Source organism: Pelodiscus sinensis, chromosome 27 (genome assembly GCF_052426305.1).
Source record: "Pelodiscus sinensis isolate ZL-2025 chromosome 27, ASM5242630v1, whole genome shotgun sequence".
Classification (NCBI taxonomy): Eukaryota; Metazoa; Chordata; order Testudines; family Trionychidae; genus Pelodiscus; species Pelodiscus sinensis.
This window is the reverse complement of record NC_143078.1, coordinates 8,111,393-8,135,870: the sequence shown is the minus strand read 5'-3', so window position 1 is coordinate 8,135,870 and position 24,478 is coordinate 8,111,393. Positions and strand designations below refer to the sequence as shown.

Here is a 24,478-nt window from a genome sequence, read left to right as displayed (position 1 = left end):
CTCACATGCAGGCAGATCATGATCAAGCCCTTAAGTGTACTCTGAAGCTGGTGTTATTCATTTTGGGCTAAACTATACTCAATTTATGTTCATTTACGTAACTCCATTGATGTCAAGGGCAAAGCTCCGATAGGCTTCAATAGGGCCAAGAGTTCACTCTTAGGGCATGTCTTCACTCGCCGCGCCCGAGATCGACATGCTGGCGCTCAATTTAGCAGGTCTAGTATACACTCAAACTGAACACTGAGGACAGCTCTAGCTGGTGCCTGTACTACTTGCGAGTATAAGGGAAGCCTGCAGGAGCATTTGCTCCCGTCAGACTCCCGCTGTGGGGACACCGCCAAGCTTGGCTTAAGGTAAGCCGACACTAGCTACATAGAATGCGTCACGTACCTTAAGCCGACCTTCCAGGTCTAGTGTACTCCTGGCCTTAGTTCTGACCCAGTCAAGTTTCCCATTGATATCAGGGTTTTGCCTGAGTCCTTCAGAATTTAGCCCATAGTAAATGTTAGAGTCTAGTCTCTTTGTAAACAAAGTTATTCCCTGAAGATGCAAAAACAATAAAGCGAGCAGCAGCATCCAGCATTCCAAGAACTAACATTTCACCAAATCCTCACTGGTTCCTTGGGGAAAAAAGAAAGAAAATAAGCGGTGCCAATCCAACAAAGAATTCATTCGTCATGGTTGTTTCTTTTTTCCCCCTCTTTCAGGTACAAGTATGATGGTGGAAAATTCTGCTGCCAATCCAGCACCGCATACTGTCGTTATGATGACTAACTCCCTAGTAATGTTGGCTCTGATGGGCTCTCTGGAGCTCTGATGCTAACTAATGCAATCACTGGACACAATTCCTCCTAAGCCGGCGGGGAACTAGTCGACATTTGGCCATTTCAACTACGAGTTTGTGCCACAGCAGCGCTACAAACAAAAAGGGGATTGTCAAAATCAACTTAACGGGGAACAAACAAAAGAAACACCCTTTTTTAAGAAAATAGAACATTTCATACAAGACATGGGTCTTTAACCAATCAAAGATTTTTTTAAATAAAAAAAAAAAGAGGAAGAATTCTGTCTGAATTCTGGGAGCCAGCGGTCTTATGTACTTTATCCAGGAGGTTTATTGCCTTACAAAGCCATGTACGAAAATAATCAGACTGCTAACCTTGACTTTTTTTGAAATATGTAACTTAGCTTTTGAGGGGAAGGATTTCAAAGTTACCAGCATGCTCCATATCAACCCCACAGCCACTGCTGAGTTGACAGCTCTGGTCCTTAAAGATAAGGGAGAATATTATTGGAGGGGCTTTTCTGAGCTGCGGAGCTAAATCAGCTATTTTGTCGCAACTGGCTCAAGGAGGAAAAGCCTCAGGAGAAAGGAATCTCAGTGCCCTGCCCAGTGCTGAAGGAGAGGAATGAGCTTAGTAGTTAGGTGGTGAAAAAGAAAGTGATAACAGATCGTAGGTGAAATTCAAATTGTTTTCATCGCCTCTTACTTGCAATGCTGAGGCTGACTTAATGCTGCACAACAGTTCATCCTGGCTATTCTGCTAAGAGGTGTCACCTTCAGTATTACCCACATCCTGGGATGGCTTTATTGTTCTTCCTTTGGATTTTTTTTTTTTTACACTTTTCTCAAGTCTGAAATTTGGGGAGAAAAATCCAGCCTATTAAAACCATTTCAGAGGAATTCATCTTCCACATTCAGAGAGGGCACTTAAAGGGTAAGAATACGGACACTGCAACCAAGGATTGGTGGCTCACGGAAACCATTGGGGAGGCAGCAGAGTTGGTATTGTCTCAGAGGAGACTTCTCTCTAGTGCAAACGATTCCCACCTGGCCAAAGTATTAGCCACGCTCCACATTTGTCAGATCAGTGTCTAACCAGTGGAGAAGTCTGGCTTTTCACATGCAGCCTGCATGCAGTCAGATAACAGGAAGAATGCTGATGGGACGGGATGCTCAGTGGCTTCAGCAACCAGCCTGGCTCAGAAAAGTTTATTGCTTTCCAAAGTTTGTCATGCCACAAATTTGCTGGTGAAAAGATTGCACAGTCAAAGTAATCCACAACCTGATTCACAGCACACTCTTCTCTTTCTCAGGCTGTCTTGCAGGGGGACTGGCCCGGCTCCTCTTTCTTCATAATTGACGGTATTGCTTAGCTGACCAAGTTATTCCATAATGCCCTAACTAAGAGGTTACATTTGCAGGACCAGACCATGGGCCCCGTTCCAAGCATCCACCATTCGCTTGGACTTTCAGGGTCAAACCACTGCTAAAGAATGTTTCCCAGAGTGATGATGCCAACATAGGGGCTGGAGGAAAGCTTTAGGACTCCAGCTTATGATTTTCTCCTGAAGATTACTAGCTAGATTTTTTTTTCCTAGCTGGTTCATAAACTATGCCTATGGCATCTGGAGACGAGTGGCTAGATTTTGGCTAGCCTTCATGGGATTGTGCAGTGAGGATGAAAGGGACTAAATAGCCCCAGCCCTTCCTTACACGGTACATGTAAGGTTTGGCCAGAGTTACAGCCCTTGAGGTAGAGGGAGCACAAGAGCTGCTACCACTATCAATCTGCCAAAGCTCAGATTTGCTATTCACCCAAAAGCAGGCAAGAAGGGATGGGAAGTAGTACAGCAGACTGGCCAACATGGGGACTGTGCTGCAGCCCTTAAATGGCTCTACAAAGCACTATCGGGGGGGGCCAGGAGATATTCTGTCTCCAGGAGGTGGATGTGGGCTGTGGCTAAACATCGCAGTCCTCAGTGTCATAGAGAGGTCAGCGACAGCTTAATCATTTTTAAAGCTACTGTGTGTCCCAGGTCTTATTGCACATTTAGGAGCTTAGGGGCATCAATCCTTGCTCATTGTCCAGGGGTTATTCCCGGCAGCATTTACTGGCAAGAGCTCATTATAATTGCATAGCATCTGTCCTAGTATACACCATCGCCACACGCTTTCCGGCAAGAAAGCAAGTACACCAGTGGAATCCCTACATGAAAAGCCACGTACGTGGTTAGAGCTCTGGGGATTGAGATAAAGCATGGTTGTTCATGCATTTAGAAAATGAGAGGTTGGAAGAGAGAGAAAAAATTCAATGGCATGGAAAACTGCGGAACAGAACGAGAGACCAGACAAGAGATGGAGGGCTTCCTCTCTCTGGTTTCTCCTTCAGATGAACCACTGAGAGAAGCCAAGTGAAGGGCAGTGAGTGACACAGGTAAGACAGGAGAAATGACAAACACAGAGTAGAGGAAACTGATCATAGGCCTTGATGTCACTAAAAATAAATGTGCATTTTTTTACTTCAGGGCGACTAATATTCCTGAAGCTTCAGGGGGGAGCCGAGTTAGTCTGCACAAGTAAACTGGAAAAACAACAAATAGTCTGGTAGCACTTTATAGACTAACAAAATATGTAGATGGTATCATGAGCTTTCATGGGCACAGCCCACTTCTTCAGATGACTTCTTCGGTCATCTGAAGAAGTGGGCTGTGCCCATGAAAGTTCATGATACTATCTACATGTTTTGTTAGTCTATAACAGGGGTGGCCAACTCATTTAACAAAGAGAGCCGAAACAGTAGCATAAAAAATGCACAAGAATTGCCGAACAAACAAAAATAAATAAAAGGAGGCTGCCCCTTTAAGAAACAGACTAGTATTACCAGGAGGTAAAGACAAGAGGAAAGCCCATTATCCCATGGTCATAAATGTACCTTTTCTAGCAGGGAAAACAAGGCCACAGCGTCACCAGGATCCCCACCCATAGTTACCTCTGTTGAATGATGCATCATAATCCATTCAGAAACAAATTACCTTCTGCTTCCCCCTAGTGGATTGTTACAGTGTTTATGAATGACGGCTGTTATCTACATATAAATTATTATATCTATATTTTTGTACATTTTGTGTTTAAAAATCTGAACAATGTTATTGATGTGTTTCTTTTGCTTTTGTTTTGCAAATTAATTTGTGTTGTTAAAAATGCCTCACTTTTGTTATCCCGTAGCACAGTGTTGCCGGGCCTTCATCCTTCGTCCCAGTAGAACTGGGAAAGAGGGGAACTTAGAAATAAAACCTTGCTTAAAAGCATAGAGACTTAGAGCTAGATCAGCCACGATGCTCCATAGACCACCTGGCCAGGTGGAAAAACCACAGCATCATTGATCGCCATGGCAACAACAACCTTGCTTAGCTCTTAACTGTGGCATGGTGTCATTTCAAAGCCCTGCAAAAATGGGAACTCACAGTCCTTGCACCCACGCTGGTGGAGGACATAATTGCTAATCCTGTTTGCAGATGTAGAGAGGAGGCAGAGAAGTTTAAAGCAGCAGCCCAGGGAGTCAATGGTGAGCTGAGATTAGAATTCAGGAGTTGTTCAAGGCTCTGGCCTGTGAGCTATTTCTATTGTATTTAAAGTGGCCGTTGCAACTCTGGGGAAGAGGAAAAGGGACTATTTTCTATATACCAAGAGGGTTGAGATGTCTGCATTCCCCTGGCCAGTTCAGGGTAGCTAAACTCAAGCATGTGACTGTAGATCTCTGTATAGGATGCGACTGTGTTTTCACTGATGACATTTTAGGCTCAGGGTGCTCTCCCTGCTGAACAGCATTAAAATAGTGACTCCAAGGGAGTTAGCAAACTGAGGTTCACAAGTGTTGTCCAGTTCTAATGAAGAAATGTTTAACAGCACTTGTGTCTAGATATGGTCCCTAGCAAGTGCTTGCAAAGCTCACAGTCTGTATCTGTGGCTGTGCCAATTTTAGTGACTATTATGGCTTTAGGAAAGAAAGGGAATGTGTACTCCTGATCAGATACAAAAGTATCTGTGTGAGACAGGATCTGGCGCATGAATGTTTAGAGCTTGGAAATACTAACGGATTTTAAATAGTAGCAACACACAGCATTTTCCGTGAGGGTTAATGCATTTTTACATACGTTTCTGTTAAATGCATCACAAGCACATTTTTGCAACGTGTAAAAAATTATTTGAACTGGATTTCAAATGTGACAAGTTGACCAGCTTTCCTGAGGGCAGCTCTAGATTCTAAATAGAGGGAATACATTCTAATGTCTAAAATGTACAAATGCACCTGTGTTCCCCTGAAAGTGAATTGCCCTCAACTTTAATTCATTAAGGTTTGCACAGTGCTTTGAAAATGTAAAGTGCTATATTAACTATTATTCTTCAGTATGATTTTTAAACAACATTTTAAATCCATGTACGCCTGTACTGTACCCACAACTAGAAACGTGTGATCCAGTGGCCAGAACACAGGGCTTAGAACAAGGAACTCCCAAGATCTAATCCCTCTTCAAGCACTGGGTTCATCTCTTGCGCTGGGTGAGTCACTTCAACTCCAAGTGCGTCAGTGGGATAATTAAACCTTCCCTACAGCACATATGCAAAGTAGCAAACACACCACATACCGGCTGCTAAATAGCATATGTGGATTTTTAAATCAACGTATGGTAAATGAGTATTTTTCTCCCTCCAAGGTTTCTTTCAACGGGTTTGGGGCAGGAGGAGTGTGTTCCCACTTGATTTCACAATGGGAAGCAGCAAGAGAGGGAAAGGAAGCAGATTAAAGAGCCACAAAGCAGCAAGATGTCACTGACACATGGGGGATGAAGGTAGAAGCAGAGTATGGGAAGAAAAATGGCCCCTTTGCATCCCGCAAGGAGGAAAGGGCCAATTCCAGGCTTAGAGGACTAGCCAACACGTAGTAGAAGCTGCTGTGGCCAAGGCAGTTCCAGTTTGGATGCCAGGTGTTACAACTGCCTCATCTATACTATGAGCTTATTGCATACTAGTTATTAGCTGTTAGCTAACACATAGTAATAAACCCACATCGTTTTTTCTGGCAAACACAAGGCCCAAGTGGTACTGATGGGTATTCAAATCTTGTTTAAACCATGGGTGGGGAAACTAAGGGCCAGAGGCCAGATGCAGCCCCCAGCTTGCCTGGATCCGGCCCCGAAGGCTCAGGGCTTTCCCCCATCCTCTCAGCATTTGGGAGCCCATGCTGGTGTTCCTGCCTCACCACATCCCCACTGCAGGGCTGGAACACACAAAATCTACCAGGCTGGGCCCCCCTAGGCTCTGGTGTGCAAGGGGAAAGTGGGGAGTGTCTTTCTCCTCAGTCAGATCTCCCCCCCCCCCCACTGATTTTTCTGTGGGTCAGTGGCCCAGGAACCAAAAAAGGTTCCCCACCCCTGATGTGAAACAGCACAACAGGCTCAAGCAAAGGGAGGAAAGGAACAAAGGCGACTGTGTGAAATTGCATAGGGCTGCCTCAGGCAGTTGGCGAGATGGAGTTCAAGGAAGAGGTATTCAAAGCCAGGGGAGGAAAAACAACTTGGCTTCAAAGTAATTTAAATGAATGTGTTGATTTGACACCCTTGCATTAAGCTGCAAACCAATTTCCTGCCTCATTAGGAATCCCCTGTGTTTAATTGGCATGGGTGTGTGATTTAGGGATTAAGGCAGGCGACTGAGTCAGGATTCCAGGAGTCTGTTACCACCACGCTGAGAAAAGTCACTGTGCTAAGTCTGTGCTCCTGTATAGTAACACCTCCCTCACAGGGGACTTTTGAGGCTTCCATAACAGGTGTGAAATTCTCTTATTTACCCAGCAGTGACTTACTGAACAAGACAATCTTCCATCTGATACTCTAGAGTTTTCCACACCATGCTTCCAGTTATGTCCTCTGGCCAAAATTCTGCACAGCTGTACATGGATGTAATTCTCTAGTACTTCAATGGATGACTTCCGGTTTACAGCAATGCAACAGGGAAGAATGAGTCCCTCTGTGGTTTTGTATTGGACAGGAGACTGCTTTGTATCTTGCCCAGGGAATCATTTGCATGACACTTGAATCACCATCTATTAATTATTTTAAGATCCCACCTTCACTTAATTCTGCAAGGCTCCCCCACCTGTATAAACCCTTAGCTGTCAATATTTTACTTTGACTTCACTATCCAAGAACAGGGGCGGGTTTTGTCTCGATAATTTTGTTGTAGACTATTTTTTTAAGAAAAACAAAAACATTGTAAACATCCTCTATTTACTGTAATTAAAGTTATTTATTTGGCTACAGTAGCACGCAATTCGTAAATAAAGATCTCCAGAGGATTTAGACACATGCTTTGAGTCTGAAGTATTTATATGCAGCTTTAAAACAGATCATGGAATGGCTTGTTTATAGAGGAGACCTGGATGGGAAAGTTCACAGTGCAAGTTGGATTGGTTGTTGGGTTAAGCCGAAGAGCATTTGAAAGCACTACGCTCAGATAAAATGAAAGGCTCACTTGAAACTCTGTGAAAAATGGAGAATTTTTCCACCAAAAACAGCTCTGTAATGAGTAATAAAGATGTAGCCATGTTAGTCTGATTTTGCTGAAACAAAAGACAGGACTATGCAGCACTGTAAAGACTAACAAGATGGTTTATTAGGTGATGAGCTTTCGTGGGCCAGACCCACTTCCTCAGATGAAATTGTGGAAGAAAATAGGCATGACCACATATACCAAAGGGATACAATCAAAAAAAGTGAACACATATATAAAATTATCACCCCTAGCATCATTATCTCATAGACACTAACCTTCCCTCCTCACTTCCCCCACCCCCATTCTAAAATCTGATTTGTCAATTTTATTATATGTGTTCACTTTTTTTGACTGCATCCCTTTGGTATATGGGGTCATGCCAATTTTCTTCCACAATTTGATCTGAGGAAGTGGGTCTGGCCCACGAAAGCTCATCACCTAATACCATCTTGTTAGTCTTTACAGTGCTGCATAGTTCTGTCTTTTGTTTCAGCCCTGTAATGAGATTGTGCTAGCGTTCTGGCCACGGTCTATCGCAGGTGATTGTATACGGTTATTCTACCCCATGATGTAGGGACACTTCCTCTAATTCTTCTCCATTTTGTAAGATTAGCAGCAGAAATTTGATTTGCACCTGCTGTTTAGAGAACTTCAAAAGGGAGCTGTGTTAGTCTGCAACTTTAAAAACAATGAGTATTCCTCTGGCTCCTTAAAGCTTAACAAATAAATATATATAACCATGAGCTTATAGCTTTTTAGATATATAACACAGCAGAAGTACCACCTGCATTTTAGAGGTAGACGCAACAATATCTATGATATATACAGAGGGCCAAATTCAGCCTGAACATATACACCTCCTTCTGTGCCATCAAGTCTGAATTTGGTCAGGAGTCCGGGAATCTTTGGTTCAAGGGTCCTAATAAAAGTGCAAGATATTTCCATGCAGCCCTGAACATTTACACATTTGCTATTATAGCAAAGAAAGACCATAGGGACCCTTTAAAAGAAGAGTAACTAAGCGGAACCTCCCCTAAGTCCTCCATTTGGATGCTCAGAACTAAGATACCTAAGCGGGTGCCTGCCTGCCCACGTGTAGGATCAGAACACCACATTGGAAAGTGCCCCCCCCCCCCCCCCCAGGAGTGTGACTCTCTTTCCTTGCTGGCATCAATGCTCTTTTCTGAAGATTTCCAGTCAGTAAGAAATGGGGCAGCAGTTGCACATTGAGTCAGGGTGTCAAAGGACTCTCCTATAAAGTCTCCAGAAGGAGGTGGGGGTCTTGACAGTTTTAGTGTCAGTTGCTCCTCAGCCCAGAGCGAAGCAAACACAAACCCACACCCCTGATAAAGCAGCAGCTGCCCTGCTGAGCTGAGGAAGACAAGGAAACCCCATCCATCCCTAATCCATCACCATTTACACAGCAGCATCTGCTGTTTGGGGCGCCCCTTGTTCCTGAGGGAGGTATTTTTACTAGCCCGCAGCTTATTTTTGTTCCTCTCTGGAAGGGAAAGTGATCATTCTCTGATGTGTCTGACAGGCGGGAAAGGGCATTTGCTTAGTTTCAAAACAGGATCCTTCCAAGGGGAGCGATCATTAGACAAAGACGGCACGATGCACCTGACATTTTTTGGAGGACTAAAGCATGGAGAACAGAATCCTTTCTGCTTCCTAACTCGTGAGGAACAAAAACCTCACGGCCTGTGCCTTTTTCCCAAGTAAGGAGTCACAGCCAGTTGACCATTCACTCCTACATGCCACAGCTGTTGTCTATGGGGAGCAAGACTGGTAAGCTTAACCAGTTCCCATCTCAGCCATACACGCCCCTCGATGGGACACAGATCTCATCAAAATCCTAGCAGGAGGCTGGCTCTTCCTAAACTCGTTTGCTGCTCCACTTGCCTCTAGGACCATCTCCCTCACCATTCCGGTGGAGAGGAATAGGGTGCCAGTGCCTCTAAGGGGGACAAAACAATTCAATGAGATTTGCAGAGAGACATCTGCGCTGCCCGCCCCTAGGACCCCTGCACCGACGCTGTTTTTTCTGGAGGCTGCCAGTTAAACATAAAAAACAAGGCAAGCTTGAGGCTTCACCAGGGAGTAGCTGAACTGCTCAGCACAAGGAAATTCAATTAGCACAGAGGAAGCCCTAATCCCATTCCAAAGCAAAGGCGATGAGTGAGAGGAGAAGGAGCTGTTTGGAACTGTGTTCATTGTCCTCAAAGCAAGGACATGCTGGGGCTTAAGGAGGGTCTGAATGGCGATTTCTCGCCATGTTTATCTGGTTAGTGTGTACCAACAGCTGGAATGACAACATTCAAACTGGAAATAAGAGGGAATTTATTAACAGTGGCAGCCATTGACTATTGGGGCAATTTAGCGAGGGAAGCAGAAAATTCATCACCACAAGGGAGACTTTAAATCAGTACTGGATGCCTTGCTAAATTACGTGCTTTAGTTTAGCTGGTGCTTCAATCTTCATTCCCACAGAAGGCAATCCTTTCCTCTCTTGCAGGAATCAGTGGGTGAAATTCTCCAGTCTGTGAGATCCAGGAGACCACATTAAATGTTTAAACTAAGTCTCCCTCTGGCCTTCAATGCTATTCGTCTCCCTCCTTCCAGGTCCCAAAGAGTTTTGCAACCCAACAGGCAGATGCTGCAGGGGCATGCATGCTGAAAAACTCAGTATCATAGAACTGGAAGGGACCTCGGGAAGTCTTCTAGTCCTGTCTGCTGCCCGCATAGCAGGACTAAATATCTTGGTAAAAAAACTGCCTGCACATTGTAAGCAACTGCTAACATTGCACAGCTGGTATGGCTGCCAGAGCACTGTGCAGTAGCAAAATGGTTCTGCACTGAGGATCTTCACGGGGATCCTCAAAATCCCAAAGTCAGTGGGTGCGATGTGAGAAAAATGAGGGAGCGGAGTCAGGACAAAACCGAAGTGCTACCTACGCAATGCCCGGAGAGAAACTAAATCACTACAGAAAACTTACAGCAAGTCAAGGGAGGCTACTGTGAGGAAGTGGTTTCAGCCATACCACAACCCCCAGTTACGTTCAGCCCAAGTCTCTTGAAGCATATGGCTGAGTGCCCAGCTGTGCAGCCCAGAGACACGGTAGCTCTCCTTAAGAGATCTGGACAGAGGTAGGGATGTAAAGGACTAGTCAGCTTGTCACTCCGGTGCCTGTATCAGAAAGAGGCAATTGTGGGGGGGGGGGGGGGGGGGGGAGAGAGAAGGAAAGGGGGTGCTTCAAAGCAGCAGTGCCACGTGGAGACTTGGGCCAGCTAAGGTGTTTCCAGGCTATACGTGGCATTTCAAAGCGGCAGTACCCCATGGAGCCCAGGGTCAGCGGGGGAGTCTCCAACTGACTCTGGGCTCCACACGGTGCTTTTGCCTTTGAAGGAGGAGACAACCCATCGACTAATCGATGCAAAATGTATCGACTATTGGATTGATCAGTTACTTGTAATTTAACATCCCTAGAAAGAGGTAATAAGATTTCTCTCCTGCCCACTTGCCTGTCGGACAGGCAGACACAATTGAGTGCCTTTGATGCTGCAGCAGCACAAAAAGCTGAATGATTTATGCCAGCCTCTCAGTGTCTTGTTTGCTGCTAGGCCCTGGTCTTTTCTACTCTCTGTGCACTACATGGTCACATGCCTAACTCCATGACAGACGCTTCTGCATTCCCCTGGATTGGTTCGAGTGATACAAGTCTCAGCCCACCACAGCAGCCAGTCAGGGCTGCCAACCTCTCTCCCCATCTCCCAAGCATCTTAGAAGCATTGCAACCTTTAGTGGGTCAGCCAGGGGACACCCCTGGGTAGTTCTGTTGAAGATCTCCTCTCTTCAGTAACAGAATGTGCTCATATTCATGTGCCTTGCCTACAATGCACTCACTAATACCCACAATCAAATAGCTTCTGCTCTAGTAGTGGGGGCACCAGAGTCAGACTTGCGAGACCTGGATTCAAGTCCCCGTTCTATCAGATTTCCCTGTGGGACCTTGGCTTTCATAAGTCACTTGGCCTCTCTCTGTACCCATTCCTGTCTGTAAAATGGGGACAATGACCCTACGTCAAGGGTTCTTGCCAGGATGAAGTCACTACGGACAGTGAAGAGTTCAAACACTGCATGCTGGGGCCATGTTAGTTACTAACAGAAATAGTTCAACCAAACAAAGGAAACCGGAATCTCAAAATGGTCAAGTGAAGGAGGACCCTAAGCAATGCTGGAGCTGGAGAAATACAAGGAAAGTGAGAGAGCAGAAGAGGGACATGAGTAACCCGGCAGGAGTATGGGAAAGGCATCACAGAACCAATATTCCTCCTACTACACCCCATAGAAACCTGAGTTTGCAAAAGTCTGACTTGTCAGTCAGAATGTTTTATTAGGCTCTGTTTGGTTTGCTTCTTTCTAAAATGCACATGGGCGCAAAGGTACACATCCCAGGCAGCAACATCCACCTGGGTTCACAGAGCTACCTGTCCTTACTCATAAAATGCACACCACCACTCAGCATGCAATAAATACATATGAATTTTCTGGTAGGTGGGCTTGATGGGGGGCTGCTCATCTCCTGCCACCAAATCTGACTTTGTGCTTCTACCCCCCAAGTTGCTCTTGGAGGCTGTGGGTCAAGTGGCCCCACACCCAAACTCAAAGTTTGCCCGTTTCCTGTGGCTTCTCTGACTTGGCCCAGTCCACCCAGAACTCAGTTCAGCTTTCACATGGTTCATAAAGCTGAGACTGGGGGAGTTTACACACAGACTTGTTACTGATATTGCCAGTGGCTCTATCCAAACCCTAGCGGATGGCATTTACTACCCATAGTACCCATGTGGGTCACCCATAAACACACATGGCAATGCATGACCAGCTATCAGAGTGGGGCTGGCAGAGTCCTAGGCACGGGGGTGGCCGCCGGCTCCCTGGAAGCAGGGCCAGTTACCAGGAGCTCACATATGCCAGAAGCCTGCCAGCTCCAAGTTAAACTGCAGAGCCTGCAGCAGGGGGACAGCCATCTCCCCAGGTGGGCAGAGTTTAACCGGTAACGTAAACTGATAAACTGTTAAATTCTAACATCCCTACATTGAACTACGTTAAAAATATTGCTCATTACTCCATGCCTTTGACACAGGGATCTCAAAGCACTTGACGGAGGTGAACAAGTATTTTTATCCTTCTATGACAGATGAATAAACTGAGGCACAGAGAGGCTATGGCCACACAATGTCAGCAACCAAGGCAGGAAGAGAACCTCTTGCTGTAACTACTATACCATGCTACCTTACATTAAGACTGTAGGCCAAATTAAGCTGAGGCTATGTCTACACAGCTTCCGTCTTCCACAAAAACCTATGCAAATGAAGCACAGCAATATGATAATACAAATTTCATTGGCATAATTAATTAGGAGCCAGTTTCACACAAGAGGTTTTTGCGCAAAAAGGCGCCATCTAAACGGCACCTTTTTGTGCAAAAACCTCGTTCGCAAAACTGGCTTCTAATTAATTATGCAAATGAAGTGCAGCAATATGCTAATCCACACTTCATTTGCATAGGCTTTTGCAGAAGAGGGAAGCTGTGTAGACATAGCCCTAGATTCATGTAACTAGTTAAAGCCATCAGTACCACTTGTCCAATTAACTTAGTTCACAGTCCTCACACTAGCTGGTACTAGGGATGTAAAATCCCATTTAATTGGTTAACTTGCTCTGGCTCCCACCTGTTAACTTTAATCAGTAAGCCTCTCCCATTAAGGATGAGGCTTACCGAATAATCATTCACATCTCTACTTGGTACTTCCATGGGGAGGGTTAAAAAAGTGTGTCTGTAAGTGGGCATGGCAGCAATCCAGATCAGCATCACAGTCCATACGACCAGACACAAACACAGCAACTGTTCCTTCGTTCCGTCACAGCTGCTATCGTTACAAACTGGCTAACCTGCATAGTGTATTTGGTTGCTATATTAACTGCTTCCAAAATCCAGGCTGTCCTGGCAGCCCCAGATGCTACTTTCAAAGCAGACTCTGCAAGTCTGAAACGACCTCACAAGAAGGCACACAAATGCAAGCTCAGGCTCATTTTGAAGGCACTACTCCCTTATCCTATTGTTTCTTGTGTTGTATTTGTGGAGATCCATGGGCTGGGGCATTAATTGGTGGGAGCCCATTACTTGGACTGATGTAAAATTACAGATTTACATTCCACAGGGATTTTGTAAAGGTGAAGGAGATAGCATTAAGAAAATCAGCAGGTGACAGCCAGGACTCTTAAATCCCCCTGAGATGGCAGTTCAGTTTTAAAAACCATTAATGGCCAGGGTTTTGATTGACAGCAGTATTTAGCACCAATCAATATATTTAGCCTCTCAGAACAGGTTGTCTTCAGTGGAACTGCCAAATAGATAGCACATTTTAAACGTAGCCCTGAAGAATAAAACAGGAACAACCTGTACTGGGCAAAGTAGTAGTAAAAAAAATGAGTACAAGATCTTTTGAAAAAGGGCTATTTCCAAAAGAACCGCAACTAGCACAATTCAGATCCACAGACGAAGTGGGAAAAGAGTTAACCAAACTTTTGCCATCCTTACAAAAGTTTCAGTTCAAGGTTTGGCTTAGTATTTGTTTGAGCTGAACTGACACACCACTTTGAAACAAAGGTAATTAGTGAAATGTAGCTGTCATAAACTATCACTCCAATGCTGGAAAAAGGATAGTTCGAGCAAACGCCTTCGGTAACTGTTCAAGCTAGGAGTCTAGAGGAGCCTGCTTTGTCGTCATGAAATCAAGAGCCGTGATTTGTATCCTACCTAAAAACAAAAATCACCACTTTCAAGGACATTTTAGAGGATTGCTTGGTTCCCAACTTTGTTTGATTACTGGTTTAATTCTATGATGTTTGCTGTGGACTCAACAGTCTGGACAGTGCCCTCTAGATCCCAAAAGATTACTGAAGTCCAGGCTCAGCTTCTCAACAGAGATTTCGTTAATCACTTCCTACACAAGTGCTGCTTTGTGAATTCCAAATGGGCAAGTAAAGGGATCAAACCACCCATCCCCCTGCCTCAGCAGGATGCAGAGACCAAAATAAATAAACTCCATACTGAAAAAGCATTAAGGAGAAACAACCCGTCTCCACAATAAGCCAACAGGCTTAGACAAACTAGCCCTGGGATTGGTCAAAGGGCAGTAATGAAAGGTCCCTATCCCACTGGAAACATAAACAAGTGCCACCCTTTTAAAGGAAAGGGACACAGAGAGAGAATGGGAGGATTGCTCATTTGAGTGAGCTCAGAAATTTGGGACAGAGACCGAGGGAGAGAACTGGACAGGGCTTTGAAGATTCTAGGAGTCCAACCTCAACAAAACCACCCCCGCAAAAAAAGGAACGGCTGGAACATGATCTTCCTCTTCTCCTCTTGGGACCGAATTAAGGTACAAAGAAATTATCTTTGCTTCCATGTGAGTAAATCCTGAATGCCAAGAGATGCAACAGATGGTAGAATCTATTCTCTGCACTGATGATGCTTCAAATCAACAACATACAGGGAACCCTTCCTCTTAGTTCAGCCAAGTGCATTTATTTCACTGAGGCTGAAATTAGCGATCAGAATTGCAGCTTCCAAAAATAAATCCGATTTAAAATTAGCCGTTTATCTTGTTATCTCTGTGGACACCAGTATCCATATCACATGGCAGTGCTTATATTATTAACAACGGTGAAAGGCATTTTAAAAACATCACATGAGTTTTTAGATTTTCCCTCCAGGGTTGTTTTTGTTGTTCTATTTCTTGGTTTGTTTTGTAACTTCTAGTTTTTGCCTCCTTATTCATGCTTAGCTATGTTTTCAAGAGAGTTCAGGGCCTGGCTTTCAAAGGCGAAACACCCACAAAAGTGGTGGGGGGGGGGGAGACAAGTTTTCAAAATGGCTCAGGGCCTAGTGTTGGAGAATCTGGCCATTTATTTTGGTGTCTAAATATGAAAGCTGAGCCCCCCTCCTTGGCAGCTTTCTGTGGATGCAATTGAGCCCTGCGGTAATGTCTGTGTAGAAGCCTGAGCCTGCGTTGGTTTTAGTGTCAGATGATTTGATTCCAGTGACCTTGATCAAATCAGAGAAGCAATATTAAAAAAATAACTGCACCAAGTGGAAGAAATGAATCGTCACTTTCAGTGTTCCCTCTAACCCTTTCCATTTATCTGGGTAATATTTTTTATGTGCACCACCAGTAGAAACAGAAAACCTAGCTGGGGGCACTCTGTTAATCAGCTGGGCAGCATCTGAATCTCTCCTGAGCGGCTGCCCAAGAGCACAGCTTACAGGGAACACTGGTCATTTGTAACAATAGATTTCTGTCATTTACATCTTTGGCATTTGATTTGCTGCCTACTCACAACATATCTATTGTACATTTGCTGCTGTAATAACCAAGATGAATCTTCTGTTGAATTCAGTATATTTAATACTCTATTACTCTTTAGAATAAATGCTGCAATGCTAGATGCTCTATGCTTTTCGTACCATTGAGGATAAATGTGATAAGTGGAGCAGAATGATCATTCTTAGCATCTATAGTTCTTTATGCACAAGCCTCTTTCACATATAAACTATTAGTACTGGAAATAGAAACTGAGTATAAACATATTCAGAAGTGAATTAATGCACAAAATTGTCAAAAATCATTACAATACTTCAGATGGTTATTTCCTTTTCTAACACTAAGGGGAAAGCGTTGGCAAATGCTACAATGGTCACAACAACCCCAGTGTACTTCTGCTATGTAAATTGTTCCCACTGACCTCGCTCCAATTATCTGAGCATCTTCACTGGCCAACAGTCTTTCCCCCCCATCTCCCTACAGACCAGACCCTGCAAGCCTTCCAACTAGGCTCCCACCATACACCTGGGCCATTGGCACTGAAGACAGCAGAGACAAAACAGATTCCCCTGTTTTTCAAAGAATATAGGCCCCCTTCTACTTGATTGAAAGGAGACTCTCATTAACAGGGAAGGCCTGTGACGTATAACTGGGTAGTTACGGTTCCATTCCCTAAAGGGCAGGGGTACACATGTATGTGCTTTAAGTCAGTTGGCAGTCTATGTATTCAAATACTCCTAAGCACTCAAGTGCCTATGCCACATTTCACTCCTCCCTCCCGCCCACCTCCCGCTTCCTGCAATCACTGGAAACTGGGGGGTTTGCACAATCAGTGCCCAAGGCTGTCCATGAGCTGGTGACCGAGTACCTAATAGCATCAGCACAGTTGCCGCTCTCACAGCATTCCTTATTACTTTGTGAGGTGCTTTGAGACATGTGTGGCATCTCTCCCAACACGTGCAGGACGCCTCGAGCTGGATTGTTTCGTTTATTCCAGCAGCTAGGGGAAGTGCTCAAGGGAACACACACTCCACTGGACTAAGTGCAAGAAATGCCCAATCAAGTTCTCTGCCAAGCAGATGGATTACTCTGTTTTGGGGGTTCAGGAGAACCAAAATCAAGGGATCGCATGACACCCTCTCTACAGCATAGAATTCAAAAATTAATTTGTATATAGAATGTCGCATCGTATACCGCTGCCTTCTATGGGATGAAATCATAACTGCTCATCTGTGTCACAGATCCTGTAAATCAGGGTTGGGGAACCTTTTTTTGGAGTCAGCGGCCACCGACCCACAGAAAAATCAGTTGGGGGCTGCACACAAGTGAGAAGCAAAAAACCCAAACCCTCACTGAGGCAACTGAGTAGGAGAAAGACACTCCCCACATTCCCCTTGCACACCGGAGCCTGGAGGATCTGGGCTAGTAGATTTTGTTGACTTCACCCCCACAGGGGGACAGCAGGAGAGTGGAGCCCCAGCACAGACTCTCCAGTGCTGGAGGGGGGGAGCCCTGAGCCTTGGGGGCCGGATCCAGGCAAGCTGGGGGCTGCATCCGGCCCCCGGGCCTTAGGTTCCTCACCCCTGCTGTAAATGGAGAACAGAGATTCTCTTAGGCTCAGAGGGTATAAACCTATGTTTTTGGTCAAGGAAGAGCCACCTTTTATCCCCACTGCCTCCTGAATTTCTGAGCAGCCATGCTGTTCAGGGACACAGGGATCCATAAAACCCTAGATGGCCCAGATTTGTCACAGTCTTTTCTTCTCTTCCACGGCCTTAGTTCCAACGAGTGAAGTACTGGATTGACAAACAGAGAAAGATCAAAAATTCCAAAAGTGAAGACGACCTAGTTATTCAATGCAGACAAACATCTACAGCAGTGATCTTTAAACAGCTGCCTCTGCCCCATTACTGTGTTAGGCACCCGGTAATGCCATTAGCAAATCTGACATCCTTCCTGCATGCAGCATGACTGAATTTAGAATGGGCAAAGATAACTGTTTCTTATTTATCAGGAGCATTGGCAGGGAGCTAACATTTGTGCTGCAAAGGGCTTCCTGCCAAGACTCCACATAACAAGAAAGTTTAGACAGCAGCAGCTTACCTACCCTCGCCTGGGCATGAGCACGAGAGAAAGATAGATAGCAGCAGTAAGGGAAAAGAGGGGGGAATTTAGGTAACAATGGGAAAGGGGTTTTTTGGGGGGACATTACAAAGTTAAGAACAGAAAAAGTTCTCTCTCCCGTGGTGCAGCCATTTAGATCTGGGATGGCCTGCACATATGAATGGCCATTATTCACGTGCATGGCAGGAGGAGAGCATTAACAAATGCAGGGGGGATAAAGATTAGCCAGCAGTTCTAGTACCCCTCAGAATGTCACCCACTTTGGATCTGTTCAGGGAGGTCACATTACATCTCCACTTTAGTAAAGGCTCTGGGATCTTCCTCTTAGCAAATCTGCACTAGCCTGTGTTAACCAACATATTTAAACTAGCAAGGACATTGCAATTAACACGCTCGCTGCTCAAAGTGAACCAAGACTTGCTACATCTGAAAAATCAGAACCATCATGCCCAAATCTGGATACCCACCATTAATAGACACTTTTGGAAAAGGTTGGCTTTTACATGCCTCAGTTATTCCATCTCTAAAAAGGGGAGAACACCTTTGCAAGGCAGTGGAGGCATTCAATTGCTACTGAGATGCAAAATGACATTATTCTTCCTTTCCCACCATGAGACTTCCTCAATCTGGGAAGGAGACAATGGTTTGGTCTGTCTCTTCAATGTAATCTCTACATCTCTAAAGCACCACTCACCAACACCATAACACATAAGCTCTGTGTTTAGTTTACAGTAGTCAGGAAGACCTGTCCAGATGGGAGCAAGTTCTTTGCCGGTTTAACTGCTAGCTTCCAACTTAAGCATGAGTCCACCCCTGCAGGTTGGGGTAGAGTGGCAGCACACCCCCAATATGACCAACATGGGACTCACTCTGCCCTATGGTGGATGCAGTGCAACAGGATAGCCGGGAGCAAGCACCTCGCTTTGGGGCAGGAGCTTTTACAGAGGGAACCTGAGTTACAAAGCCCCTCTTGTTCCTTTCCATTCAAGAGCTGCCTTTGTGGATATAGCATATGAGAAGAGGGGTTGGGGGCAGACCTTTGTACATCTTGCGATGTGCACCAAAGGCATCACAGCAGTGCTATGGATTGCATTTGCACTCACAAGTGCAATTAAACCAGGGATGGAGAGCCTAAGGCTCGGGGGCTGGATCCTGGCTCCTTGATGCTCAGGGCTTGGATGTAAGAGCCTCATGAGCCGGAATCAGGCAATCCCAGCAGGCCCCTCCCACTCCCATTTTTGGCCCCACCTCAGAACCTAGTGGGGCCCACAAAATCTACTAGCCCAAGCCTCCCTAGGGTCTGATGTGCAAGGGGAACGTGGGGAGTGTCTTTCTGCTTCTCCGTAGGGGCCCCCGACTCAGACAAACAACAAACTCCTGAGGTTTTTTTTAAAAAACACTAAGAAAACACAGATCCCTGTTGAAAATGCTACGAGTCAAACTGTGGTTGAGAATTCTGGGGGAGGTGAGAAACAAATGTAAGGACTTGTGTCTATGCAGAGTCGCGTGGGGTCCATTTGAGATGTGGTGTTAAATCACTGCAAATGGCTGCTGCTGTGTGGATGTATTCAACACCGATTAAAACCGGCCTACTGCAGTGTTGTTCACTTCGGAACAGACTGAAACTAAACTCAAAGGAGCCGGTTTTGAAAGGAACAAGTGTCCCAAGAGGGGTTTTCAGCAGTTTAACTAAGTCAGTGAAAGACCGTGTGCAGACCTTTATTCTTAGTGGAATGGTATTTTCATAGTGACCCCCAATGCATCTTCCAGACACGTAGGGAACACGTCATTCGCTATCTCCATGGTGGAATAGAGCCGCTGTTGAAAGACTTTCTGTCTGCCATCTTAAAATGGCATCGCTTTCTGACCAGCCCCCAAAACAAATTCATTCTGAATAGCAAAGTCACAGCAAAAACAGTAGCCAGTTCTGTTCTGAGCAGTGCCCGACCGAGCCATACTTGCTCCCCAGGCAGCGGGTGCGTGCACGGCGCATGCGCAGCCCCATCCCTGGGCACCAACCTATGGGGGGGCGCCTGATTGAAGTGATAAGGGGTGCCACACACCCAGGCGCGCCCTTACCACTTCAATCATGAGCCCCCCCCATAGGTTGGCACCCCGAGTAGCTACCCGGCTAGCGCCCCCCACCCCGCTTAATCCGGCCCTGGCTCTGAGATAGAGAACAGCCGGCAGCAAGGAGATGAGGCAGGCAAATGTGAAACGTCAGAATATTGCTCACTAAAGTAGAAATTTAATCTTTCCTTTCGTGACTCTCCAACAGGTCAATGGAAAGGACATCTGCAGAGCCACCATGCAGGAGGCACTAGAAATACTCCACAACACAGACGAACAAATCACGCTGGAGATCCACAGAGAGAAGCCCTCCTGTAAACCACCCTGCACATCTGATGCAGCAACCCAGACCGACTCCAGTTGGTGGAATAAGCAGTACCCAAACAGGGAGGATTTCACCCCAGAAAGCTGTAATCTCTTCCTTGGCAGGTATATGCTCAGTTTGGTTTAGGGGTCTTCCGAGAAGCAGAGATGGGATTGCTACACATCCCTCACCTCTGGACTTGCCCTGAACAACTTTGAAAGAGACAAATCTTATTGTTCGACTTCCCGTGTCTCAGCAGGCTTGTCAATGCCTTGGAAAAAGCTGCTCATGTTTTCTTTGGCCCTCCTGTTGTACTCGCTTTGCCACAACATTACTTGGTCCACAAGTCCATTGTCCTATATTTAAAGATACAACAGTGAACACCATGAAAAGAGATGGCCCAGCACTAGTCAGTCACAAGACCAATTCTTCCCCATCTGAATCCTTTCATGCTTAGTAAATGCTGTGTTGATTTAAACCAGAGTGGGGAACCTCACGCCCAGGGGCTGGATGTAGATCCCAGCTTGCCTGAATCAGGCTGCTGAAGCCCAGGGCTCCCCACCCCAAACACTGGGGAGCCTGCACCTACTGTGGGACTGGAGCACACAAAATCTACTAGCCTGGACCTCATTAGGCCCCGGGGTGGGGGGGTGTCCGTCCCTGTCCCGGTTCTTGGGGTTTTTTTTGGCTTCTCACTTGTGCAAGGTCCCCAACTGATTTTTCTGTGAGGCAGAGGCCCCCAACCAAAAGAAGGTTCCCCCGCCCTGTTTTAAACAAAGCCCATTGTTACGGAAGCACTACGGCAGGAGAGATTTGGGCCTTCCAGGCTTCCCACGCAGACTGCTCACTCGGTTTTGGTTCCTGTGAACCTGAGCGGGTTTCTCATGGGTGCCGGCCTGTAGCTTTAGGACAGCCTGATCCAGCTTTTGCCCTGACCAATCCCACCCAAAAAGCAAGCCCCTACACCGCCTCAGTGTCTGACATTCCAAAGAAAAACTTCCCAATTCACAGACCACCCCCGGGCTGCGAGGGGATCACTGTCTGTCTTTGGCTTATCCCTACCCGCAGGTCCAGCTACAATTTCTTGCTGCCCCAAGATTGGGATGGTGACGAGCCCAGGTACCTGCTGACTGCACCTCATGATATGGAAAACGAAGACGAGTTGGACTACGAGGTAGCACTTCTCCCTCTTCATAGTTGCTTTTCCGCTTAAAGAGGTTTGAGGGTGTGACCAGGGCTCCAAGGCACGCAAATATAAACACTAAATAATAATGAAATAAGGTCAGGCTCCTCTCATGAGCTGGGGAGGAAGGGGCTCTGAAAAATCCCAATCAGCCACCTCAGCCTTACGCTGAGTCACACCTTAACCATCTCTGTACACGTCAAGTTTTGTTTCTCTTTCAGGAACTGGCCCTCAGTCATCAAAAGGAGAGGAGCTTCAGCAGCTGTTACACCATCCCTAATGATAACTACAGCGTCTGCTTGAGCGTGGTAAGCTCATGCCCCCTAATGTATTTACACAGCAAACCTGGGGGCCGGAGAGGGTAACAGGTAACTCCTGAGGTGTTGGAGGACTAGGCTAAGCCCTGGCAGGAATGAAATTGGACCACCTAAGTGTCCAGTGGGCTGTGTCTTATGGCTTAGTCAAGCTTTGCACAGTAGAGATACAGGCCTGAAATAGAAGGCCTGCTGCAGGCAGGACTGAGAGGTGCTGGCAGAGCTGTGTAGAAGACTAGGACTTGAAGGTGTGCATCACAATTAATTCCTCAAGGGAAAAACTATATATTCCAAGCAAGTCTCAATAAAAATACCTCAGAGCGTATCCCCAGAGTTTAGCAATATTCTGCTCAATAAAAAGCAAGGAAGATAACATGGAAGCGAGTGAGAAGGCAAATTAAAATATAATTGGCTACAAGACTCGATTAATCTTTTCTTTCCCCATTCACCCAGTTATTATAACCCACCTCTGATGGCAAATGTTCCATCTCCCATGAAGTCTGCAATGCATTGCAATTCATCTGCAGTAGCTTAGTGCTGTGTTTCCATTTCCTGATAGCTGACTTAGGGACTCATTCTTAGCTGTGTAGGAAAACTGCAAAAGGAAAAACTAAAAACTATCTGTGCTCATTTTTAGACAGAAGAAGAAAAGGAAGGAGCGCACACATTTCTGCTCCCCCATGACTGGGACAGTGGGGTTGGCTATACTGATGGAAGCACCCACCTGGATGAGATTTCGGGACCCGATATGGATGCTGAACGCCAGTATGTACCGAAGAGGGAGAGGGCAGATCATGGTACTGGAGGGACACTTGCAAAGAATGAGCTAGCTAGAGATGATTTCTTAACCTATGATGAGTTAAGTGATTCCAGTTTCTACAGTGTAAGCCCAGAAGAGTACAGGAGATTTCAAGAAATTTTGGAAAGAAAATGCCACCAATACCAGCTTTTTAAGGCTCTCAATAGAGACCAGGGAATACCACTTGCTCTAGGAAATCAGGAGGAAGGGCCTGAGCAATCCACCCTGCAAGACCAATGGCTTGCTACATGTCCTCCGCTGGAGGGAGTCAGCACCATGAGCCAAGGGACAAGCCACCGAGTGGGAGTTGGTCCCCAGAATGCAGTGAACAGAGTCAGACAACAAGCACATATGGATAAATCAACAGAAGGGCAGAAGGACCCAGATCCAGTTACCCTTACACCATCCAATGCTGCTGCTGAGCCAAAAGCACTTGTGATTCCGTATCATGCGCGCCGTTATGTGAGTTACATGAATCTAGTGCAGGAAGACGCCTCAGTAGAGTGCTTAAGTGACGGGCCTAGGTCATCAATGCTCTCACATCAATGCAGCGAAGCCGTCCAGGGCAAACTAGACGAAGGGACCGGGTGGAGCCTGACATGCAAAAGGCACAGACGCCCCTTGAGTAAACAGCACAAGAGTCAGCTGCTGAAGAACAGGGCACTGCGGATCATGGAGGAACGCAGCGGAATGACGACAGATGATGATGCCTTGAGCGAGCTGAAGACCGGGAAGTACTGGAACAAAGCTGAGAGGAGGCAGCACCTACTCTTGTCCAGGCAGCAGAAACAAAGAAAGGAGTTCGTGATGCAAAGCCAGATGGAGCAGCTGAAGGAAGACGACAGAGCAGGGACGGAGGGCAGAAGAGATCTCAGTATCATTGAGCTGAGTCAGAAGAAACTGATGAAGAAGAGAAGCAAAAGAATCTTGGACAACTGGATCACCATCCAGGAGCTTCTATCTCATGGGACCAAATCTCGAGATGGCAGGATAACGTACAACCCTTTGTTGTCAGTCACCACTGTGTAACGTTCCAATGTTCCTTCCAGGAGTGGCAGAGGGCTCAGAAAATGTGAAATACAGGTTTGTGATTGGCTCCACGTGCCCCCAAAGGCCTGCAGAAAGCCAACAAAGCACACCATATTCTCAGTAATGATAACACACATGCACACTCCTAGACTATTAGAAAACAGATACAGAAGCACCCGTTCTACCACTCCCTTCTGCCCGTGCAGGACATCCCCTTTCTACAGTATCTAGTGCTTTTTCAGTTATGTGATGGGCATTTGGCGATGTGCCCCCAGAGATTGTATCACAATATCAACATCACAGAAAATTTCCTGGTACTCAGTCTTCTATTTACCCTCAGTGGTTACCTTGATTTCCTCTTCCTCTGTATTAACATTCAGGCTACGTCTACACTGCAGGCTTCTTGTGCAAGAGCGCGTCCACACTCCAAAAGTGCATCGAAAAAGTGATGCGCTTTTGTGCAAGAGAGCATCCAGACTGCATGGATGCTCTTTTGCAAGAAAGCTCTGATTGCCATTAACAGAAAAGCCACCAGTACACCTGTGCTTCTTTTGATAGGCTGTTTTTGCACAAGAAACCCATTAGCCATCCACACCCACCTTTGGGTATGTCTACACTGCATTCCTCTTTCGAGAGAGAAATGCAAATGCAGACAAACAAAATTGCAAATGAAGTGGGGATTTAAATTTGCCGTGCTGTATTTGCATAATCGAGTCAGGGAGCTATTTCGAAATACCCTCTTTCAAAAAAAGAAACACAGTCTACACACGGTTATTTCAAAAGAAAACCCTTCTTTTGAAATTACCCTTAATGTGTCTAGACTGCGTTTCTTTTTTCGAAAGAGGGTATTTTGAAATAGCACCCAGACGCGATTATGCAAATGAAGTACGGGAAATTCAAATCCGCACTTCATTTGCAATTTCGTTTGT

At 45.8% G+C, this 24,478-nt stretch overlaps 2 protein-coding genes across 2 annotated transcripts in view; both read left to right on the top strand.

Annotated features, from left to right (window-relative positions):
- CNTN2 (contactin 2) overlaps positions 1 to 7,152 on the top strand; it is a 61,406-nt gene extending 54,254 nt beyond the window's left edge. The window contains exon 23 of the mRNA XM_075910507.2: positions 711 to 7,152. Coding sequence (XP_075766622.1) covers positions 711 to 820 — 110 coding nt within the window. The 3' untranslated portion in view covers positions 821 to 7,152. The remainder of the gene's footprint in view (positions 1 to 710) is intronic.
- Positions 7,153 to 14,496: 7,344 nt separating this feature from the next.
- LOC102460472 (uncharacterized) lies at positions 14,497 to 24,197 on the top strand. The gene is made up of 5 exons (XM_006133066.5): positions 14,497 to 14,784; positions 20,129 to 20,349; positions 21,293 to 21,398; positions 21,629 to 21,715; positions 22,359 to 24,197. Exons 1-5 carry the CDS (start codon positions 14,749 to 14,751, stop codon positions 23,547 to 23,549), a joined length of 1,641 nt encoding a protein of 546 aa, XP_006133128.3. The 5' UTR covers positions 14,497 to 14,748; the 3' UTR covers positions 23,550 to 24,197.
- The last annotated feature ends 281 nt before the right edge of the window (positions 24,198 to 24,478 follow it).